Source organism: Eptatretus burgeri, chromosome 9, assembly GCF_056783735.1.
Source record: "Eptatretus burgeri isolate ZD-2024b chromosome 9, Ebu_testis_v1, whole genome shotgun sequence".
NCBI lineage: Eukaryota > Metazoa > Chordata > Myxini > Myxiniformes > Myxinidae > Eptatretus > Eptatretus burgeri.
In genome coordinates, this window is record NC_140969.1 from 31447301 (window position 1) to 31456358 (window position 9058).

The following is a 9058-nucleotide window of genomic DNA, read 5'->3' on the forward strand; positions in this document are numbered from 1 at the left end:
TCGTGTAGTACCTCAAGTTGAACACCTCGATGAGTGCTTTCTAGATATGTCAAGCTTGAGACATTATGGCGTCATTTGGTGACGTTATGAGGCAAACACATATTTTTCATTGTTACTGTGTAGAACGATTCTCATCGGAATCTCTCGTAGGCAGATATTCCTCAAGGAGTGGCTCCTGGTGGATAGCAGCTCTGTTCACCTCAGTGTGACCTTAAAGAAGTCACACGTGGTCACCTTTTGGCAAGATACGGGTCACCCTGCGGGTGACATTGGTTAATTTTTTTTTGTAAACTCCACACAAACTTTTAGATGCATCTATTTCAGTAATGGCTTCTTTCTTGCTACCTGTAGATAGAGGCCAGCTTTGTGAAGGGAATGGCATATTGATTGATGAGCACTGACCCTCATCCTGGACAAAGGGCCTTGCAGATCTTTCAACCATTGTTGGATTTGCAGTGGCATCCTGAACCATTTTCCTGCTTCCCCAGCTGCTGAGTTTGGATGGGCGAACACTCTCTCTCTCTCTCTCTCTCTCTCTCTCTCTCTCTCTCTCTCTCTCTCTCTCTCTCTCTCTCTCTCTCTCTCTCTCTCTCTCTCTCTCTCTCTCACTCTCTCTCTCTCTCTCTCTCTCTCTCTCTCTCACTCTCTCACTCTCTCACTCTCTCACTCTCTCACTCTCTCACTCTCTCACTCTCTCACTCTCTCACTCTCTCACTCTCTCACTCTCTCACTCTCTCACTCTCTCACTCTCTCACTCTCTCACTCTCTCACTCTCTCACTCTCTCACTCTCTCACTCTCTCACTCTCTCACTCTCTCACTCTCTCACTCTCTCACTCTCTCACTCTCTCACTCTCTCACTCTCTCACTCTCTCACTCTCTCACTCTCTCACTCACTGACTCACTGACTCACTGACTCACTGACTCACTGACTCACTGACTCACTGACTCACTGACTCACTGACTCACTGACTCACTCACTCTCTCACTCTCTCACTCTCTCACTCACTGTCTCTCTCTCTCTCTTACTGTCTGTCTCTCTCTCTCTCTCTCTCTCTCTCTCTCTCTCTCTCTCTCTCTCTCTCTCTCTCTCTCTCTCTCTCTCTCTCTCTCTCTCTCTCTCTCTCTCTCTCTCTCTCTCTCTCTCTTTTTTGCAGCCTGTGGCTGCTGGTTGCATCATTGGTTGGGACGTGGCTATGCCACTGATGCAGTGTCCCCCTTACCAGGACACTGGTAGTCATTTTGCTGACCTCGGAAGGATGACAGGCTGAGTCAACCTCCTGGTGTATATTAATTCAGCGGCCAACGGGGCTTGAACTCAGGACCCTAGGATCCCAAGCCGCCACCCTAACCACTAAGCCAACACCAGGCTTGATGGGCGACCTGATCTGGGTAGAGTCTGCGTGGTATGATATGTCTTCCACATCCTAATGATGGATTTCACTGTACTCAAAGAGGTAACAACAATGGAACTGCAGCCTGCATACCTCTGGCAGGCTGAACAGTTTACATTTTGTATCCCACTGAGGGGCCGGATCTGGATCCGAACCTGAACCAAATTCGAATTGGCTTTTCTGGTCACCAAACCAACTCATCCACCAAGTTTTGTTATAACTCAACCACAACTTTTAGAAACATCATGCCATACAGTTCAGAATATCATTTTTGGGCTCATCTCTCAATGGTGAAGAATCACCTAAAAAAATTTTTTTGTCTTGTCCGGATCTGGATCTTCACCGAAATCGAATCAATTCTTTCTTGTCACACCCCCAAACTGTCCACCAAGTTTTGTCCAAATCTGTTCATAACCTTTTGAGATATTGTTTTTAAATATCACTTAATGGTGAAGAATCGATGAAAAAATTCTCAGATCCTGATCTTCAACTAAATCAAATCAATTCTTCCTTGTCACACACCCAACCTGTCCACCACTTTTCATCCAAATCCATCCACAACTTCTTGGGTTATCGTGCTAGATCTCGTTTTTGGCCATATCTCTCTATAATGAAGAATCACTTTTAAAAATTTATCCTAGACAGATCCGCATCTTCACCAACAGCTAATCTATTCGTCCTGATCACACCCAATCTCTCTTCCAAATTTTGTCAGAATCTGTCCAAAACTTTTTGAGATATCCTGTGCACAGACAAATAAACACAGACAGGGGTGAAAACATACCTCCGTCCACCTTAGATAGCAGAGTAAATGAGTGACTTCAAAATCTTCTGATAACCCTCTCCTTAACGGTGCTTCTCCACCACTTTATATCTGACTTCTTTGGAAAGGTCCTTGGTCTTCATGTTTACCTTGTTTCTTGACCAACTGAGTTTCACCTTAAAACTCCTTCGACAAGTGGGGTGGGGCTTAAAGCAATATATTTTTTCTGAAAACCTTTAAAAATCATAAATCACGGTCTCATTTGAAGGGAATAAAAGTTGAAATTTTGTTGCTAATCACAAAGTGCCGAAAAAAAGCCCTCATTGTCGATTTTCACCTTTGACATCGTACCTTGAACCCAATTTGATCCAAATGGTGGCTCACTTCGAGAACGTCGATTTCTATCTTGGATTCCGAAACTGATTCCACCATCATAAGCAACTCTGAAGGTTCTCAGTGTGTTGAAACTCATCAGTGGAATTTTGAAGAAACTCTTGGAGACAAAATTAGTGATGGAAATGCTTTATGGGGAATTATGGAGACATATTGTTTCGAGCCTTATGCGAGCGATTCGGTCAAAGACGGTGATAATGGAGGTGTTTGTGAAGATGAAAACGCCGGTCACATGTTCACTCCAAATTGTAAGGTTTGGTTTTTCCGTTGAATTAACGATTTATGAGGGATTTTTTTTTATTCATTGATAAATCGGTTATGTTACTCCAGCAGAAATACGGCATGGACACGGCACGACACAGTACGGACACCGCTCAGGCGTACCCGACACCGCTGACAAAATGCGCGACAAATGCGTTGTTCCACTGTTGCAGGCTGACCAGGTGTCCTGTGTGTTACTGGATTGTCCAATTTCATACTTTCCCGGGATGCCACTTGTGTCTGTGGTCTAGCCGTGTCATGTCCATGTCCGTAGTGTGTTGTGCGGTGTCTGTCGCAGCCCAGTGGAGGGGGGAGTGGTGCTCGGGTGGAGGTGGGGTAGTGGTGGGTATTGTCAAGGTGATGGTTGATGGGGGATTGTGTTGGGGATGGTGGAGGGAGGAGGTGTGGGGCGGTAGTGGGCATTGTGGGGTTGATGGGAGATTGTGGGGGGAGGGTGGAGAGGGAAGTGGTCACCCGTGTACATATGCTGGTAGCTGGGTCGAGATGGTGTTACAGTTTTGAGCGACGGCTGTTTCTTCCTTCTTAATCGTGGGGATGGCTTCCTCTCTCAATCATGGTGGATAACCACAAGATATAACCTTTTCTGTTGATTCATAACGGTTCTCTGTAAAATGTTCCGATCAGAAAAGTGAACATTTTGTCGGCCCGATTCACACTCGGGTATTTCGGACAAATCTCGTCCAATTTCTGGCAAACTTAGGTTCTTTCTGCTTTTGGTGTAGCATGAAACCATCTTGCTTTGTATTACAATCACCAATGATGCATCAACTCGGCATATTTGTGGAAAATCGAAATTAAATTGTATCGTTTGAGTTAAATTGTACCGCGATGTAACCTGTAGACAATACGGATATGGCAGTCAACTCCCGAGTGTGATGTCACGGCTAAGCAAGAAGAAGAAGAAGATTTTGACTTTTAATCACAAAATCACTTTATAAACCGCAAATTGGAAAAAAACATCCATTTGGTGGGGTATCAAGGGAGAGATTAGCGTCTTTGAGGTGGTCTGAGTTTGGGTTCCCCTTTAATTTTTAGTTAAACCATTGATTTCTGCAGGTGAAACCTATTACACTTTCTGTAACCTTTCTAACAAATAATTTGTTCCTGACGTGATTTCAGATTAATTGGGCAAAGGGTTTTTGTATACTTATACAACTGAGAACCACCTGATATTTCTCTGTATATCGAACTTATTCACATTTTATCTGCATTTTTTTTTAGCTTTGTATCACTTTAGAGTCATTTGTGAAGACTCAAATATTATGTTTGATTTGAAAGCACCATGAAATAAGCTCAGGTGGCATCATCATGTGAATACTTTTGTAGGTCCATGCACTTGCTTTGAGAATCTTAAATTTCACAAGTAACAAACACACAAACAGATCCAAATGCAATATCCTCTCCTTTGGCGAGGGTCATCAATAGAATGTCTCCAAAACTAATGGAAATTATAAAGAAGTAAAAATCCCTTTCGTGGCAATCTTGTACTCACCTTTATTTAGAAGTTGTGTGAAATTGGAGAGAACTCAAAAGTATCATGCCTCCTTGTTTATTAACTTGTGTTTTTATATATTTTTTACTCTTGCTTTTTGTTTTACAGATGAGACATAAACTGCAGCAATTTCCAAACTGGAGGAGGACCACTGACAGCTGTGGTAAGTTAAAGTTCCTGCAATGGAGTATTAATTGGACTCACAAACATGAAAATAAAACAATGATAATAACAATAATAATGTTACATCGACGGGTCTGACTAATGCCATTCGTCACGGCAGGAACTTTTGCGAATCCTGAAGATCGCCGAGTTTACCAATTTCACACTCCATTCAATTAATTTTTTTTTACCATTTCCAAAACACCAAAGATCGCCCCAATCCAAGCCAAAACTGGTGGTGGAACGTACGTGAGGCAAATAATGGAAGACGTTCCTCAAAATGGAAATGGGGTTTATCTGTACGCATAAATGTATGTGTGTGTAGGTGTGTGTGTGTGTGTGTGTGTGTGTGTGTGTGTGTGTGTGTGTGTGTGTGTGTGTGTGTGTGTGTGTGTGTGTGTGTGTAGGTGTGTGTGTGTGTGTGTGTGTGTGTGTGTGTGTGTGTGTGTGTGTGTGTGTGTTTAAAAAAGTTTAATTTCACGGGAAATTATACTTTGCAATGTCTCCAGGGTTTTTCTACGTTAAACAGCAACTCTTTTGTGGATAAAGTGTGTGTGTGTGTGTGTGTGTGTGTGTGTGTGTGTGTGTGTGTGTGTGTGTGTGTGTGTGTGTGTGTGTGTGTGTGTTCATAAAGCACAACATTTTCTTTTTCTTTTCTCTCTCTCTCTCTCTCTCTCTCTCTCTCTCTCTCTCTCTCTCTCTCTCTCTCTCTCTCTCTCTCTCTCTCTCTCTCTCTCTCCAGATGTGATGGGATGGTGTTTGTCTCCAGACATGTCGAGGCAGTGTTTGTTTCCGGACAGCTTAGTTCCGGACGCATCCGGGTGGTGTTCCTCTCCAGACGTGTCCAGATGGAGTTTGTCTCCAGACAGTGTTGGTTTAACTCCAGACAGTGTTTGTTTGTCTCCGAACAGTGTTTGTTTGTCTCCGAACAATGTTTGTTTGTCTCCAAACATGTCTAGGTGGTGTTTGTCTCTGGGCAGTGTTTGCTTCCACACTGCGTTTATCTCCGGACATGTCAGGGTGGTATTTGTCTCTGGGCGGTATTTATAGCATGACAGGTGGAAAATGGATTTCAGAAATTATTTTCTTTCCATCTTCACTATTATTCTGTGCAGAAGCATTTTGTTGAGACAGTATAAATTGAAATTAATGCTCCACCACACATCTGCTCTTCCCTTCCTCTCACCTCTCGCTGCCTTCCCTTCCTCCACCCCTCCTCACTCCCCCACCCCTCCTCGCTCCCCCACCCTCCTCGCTCCCCCACCCCTCCTCACTCCCCCACCCCTCCATGCTCCCCCACCCTCCATGCTCCCCCACCCCTCCATGCTCCCTCACCCCTCCATGCTCCCCCACCCCTCCATGCTCCCCCATCCCTCCATGCTCCCCCACCCCCATATGGATGAGGAAACACGCAATCTTATGCACAATGAGGAAAACGACCTCACCCCGAATGCTGCCAAATACTGGACCTTCACACAAAGAACAAATGGAGCAAGCGAGTGCTTGAGCATGCCACGAGGCTAGTGATGGCTGCAGGATGCACATACAGGACACACAGGGCTGTTGTGGTAGGATGGTGATGGAGATAGTGGTGCGATGACGTGTTTGCATCTCTCGATCAAATCATCCTCTTTTGTAAACCCAGGAGGGAATCATCATTTTGAAATTGCACATGTGAAGATAGGCAAGAAGGTATCAAAACTACAAACCAAGGATCCCATTTAGGACAATATGGAGGCTACATCCTCCCAAGAAACGATGGATTCTCCACTATGCCATATCAATTGAATCCAGATCATGATGGAAGCCTTCAACAAAGCTATGGAACATGAGCAGAAAATAAGGCAGTGGGTTAATGCAATGCTGTGTGTCTCAATGCAGGAAACAGCATGACTTATTTGTCCAAAGACACCAGAAGTAGGAGCAACAGTGCTATGGATCTGGTGGAGGATTGCTCCTTTGAACCTAAAGAGGAGGTGGTCACAGGATCCTCAGCTTCACCTGGAATTCCTCAGTGCAATGAAATTGGAAAAATGGAGGAGAGTTGTATGAGATTCCTGAAGATCATGAAGTCAAGTTCAATTGTGGAGTACAAGGTATCGTATTGGTTTTCATTGATGCTTCTTCAATCTATGGTACCTATGTCATCACACCTTCCTTTAAGATGATTATGGGAGCAGCTGTTTAACTTTAACAAGTACTGCAATAAAAAATATTTTCAATGGAGAGCAAAGTCGATGACACGCCATCGGAAATCCCCATGATTCCCACCTGAAGCAAAGTTTAAATATGGCAAAACGTTCCACCAGGAATGACCCAATGTCAAATTTTGAGTTTAAAAAATCTTCTTTTGACCCCTGTGACACCAAGTCCCCACTCCCTGGGGAATGAACCGGTAGTCAAATCCAAAAAGAATTGTTACACATTTCATGTGTACCCCAATGTTGATTGCATCAACAATTTTTTTTTTAACAAATGTCCCCGTAATTGCATTTTTTGGTATTTGACTTTTTGACCCTTCCCCAAGGGGTGGGAAAAAAAATGATACTGAGCGCAATATTCTAAATGTGGCACTTTTATCCAATGTCACAAAATCTTCAGACTTGTGTATAACACCTCCACTAATGTAACCCAAAATCCTATTTGCTATTTTTTTGCTTGGTGTGATATTTGTGTTTATTAACCTCTGCCATCTTCGAAGATGGATGGAGGTTACTGTTTTCACCCCTTTCTGTTTGTTACTTACTAAATCTTAAGATTTCGTAAGTATATTGTTGACTTCCGTTTCTGTTTGTTACTTACGAAATCTAAAGATTTCGTAAGTATATTGATGACTTCCTTTTCTGTTTGTTTGTGTGTTTGTTTGTTTGTAGGCACGATAACTCGAGAACGGAAGAAGCTACCAATGTCAAAATTACACCACGTGATTCAGGAGGGTGATGGCGAGTGCTGATTAGATTTTGGTCAAAATCGGTCAAAGGTCAAGGTCACAGTGAGGTCAAACATCCAAAAAATGATAACTCGAGAACGGAAGAAGCTACCAATGTCAAATTACACCACGTGATTCAGGAGGGTGGTGGCTCGCACTGATTAGATTTTGGTCAAAATCGGTCAAAGGTCAAGGTCACATTGAGGTCAAACATCCAAAACATTCGATTTTTGATGGTTTGGTACAGAATCATCGTATAAACTTCTGGTTTGCGTCGCTACCTTCTCTAGAGACAGCTTTTATTAGACAAGGTCAGAGGTCAAGTTGACGATTTCGTAAGTACCAGTCCATGACTGCTTGTTTGTTTGTTTGTTTGTAGGCACGATAACTCGAGAACGGAAGAAGCTACCAATGTCAAATTACACCACGTGATTCAGGAGGGTGATGGCTAGTGCTGATTAGATTTTGCTCAAAATCGTCAAAGGTCAAGGTCACAGTGAGGTCAAATATTCGATTTTTGATGGTTTGGTACAGAAAACTCGAGAACGGAAGAAGCTACCAATGTCAAATTACACCACGTGATTCAGGAGGGTGATGGCTAGTGTGATTAGATTATGGTCAAAATCGGTCAAAGGTCAAGGTCACAGTGAGGTCAAACATTCGATTTTTGATGGTTTGGTACAGAATCATTGTAGAAACTTCTGGTTTGCGTCGCTACCTTCTCTAGAGACAGCTTTTATTAGACAAGGTCAGAGGTCAAGTTGACGATTTCGTAAGTACCAGTCTATGACTGCTTGTTACTTACGAAATCTAAAGATTTCGTAAGTATATTGATGACTTCCGTTTCTGTTTGTTTGTGTGTTTGTTTGTTTGTTGGCACGATAACTCGAGAACGGAAGAAGCTACCAATGTCAAATTACACCACGTGATTCAGGAGGGTGATGGCTAGTGCTGATTAGATTTTGGTCAAAATCGGTCAAAGGTCAAGGTCACAGTGAGGTTACATATTCGATTTTTGATGGTTTGGTACAGATAACTCGAGAACGGAAGAAGCTACCAATGTCAAATTACACCACGTGATTCAGGAGGGTGATGCCTAGTGCTGATTAGATTTTGGTCAAAATCGGTCAAAGGTCAGGGTCACAGTGAGGTCAAACATCCAAAAAATGATAACTCGAGATCGGAAGAAGCTACCAATGTCAAATTACACCACGTGATTCAGGAGGGTGGTGGCTCGCGCTGATTAGATTTTGGTCAAAATCGGTCAAAGGTCAAGGTCACAGTGAGGTCAAACATCCAAAACATTCGATTTTTGATGGTTTGGTACAGAATCATCGTAGAAACTTCTGGTTTGTGTCGCTACCTTCTCGAGAGACAGCTTTTATTAGACAAGGTCAGAGATCAAGTTGACGATTTCGTAAGTACCAGTCTATGACTGCTTGTTTGTTTGTTTGTGAATAGTATTACGGAAAAACTCCTCGACGGATTTTGACGAAACTTGGTGGGGGGGGGGGGTTAGGTATGGTCCAAGGATCATGCCATTAAATTTTGGACTTGGTCCCCCCCCCAAAAAAAAAATTTGTTGGAGGAAATTTTTTTTGCATTTCTACATGTTTTAAGTGATTTCCAACCCCCCCCCCCAATT

At 43.1% G+C, this 9058-nt stretch overlaps 1 protein-coding gene across 1 annotated transcript in view; it reads left to right on the top strand.

The window, feature by feature from the left end:
- Positions 1 to 6748, top strand: part of LOC147019838 (uncharacterized) — a 45993-nt gene extending 39245 nt beyond the window's left edge. The window contains exons 8-10 of the mRNA XM_085893768.1: positions 4431 to 4485; positions 6366 to 6580; positions 6665 to 6748. Of these exons, the coding sequence (XP_085749894.1) occupies positions 4431 to 4485; positions 6366 to 6580; positions 6665 to 6748 (354 nt within the window). The remainder of the gene's footprint in view (positions 1 to 4430; positions 4486 to 6365; positions 6581 to 6664) is intronic.
- Positions 6749 to 9058: the final 2310 nt, after the last annotated feature.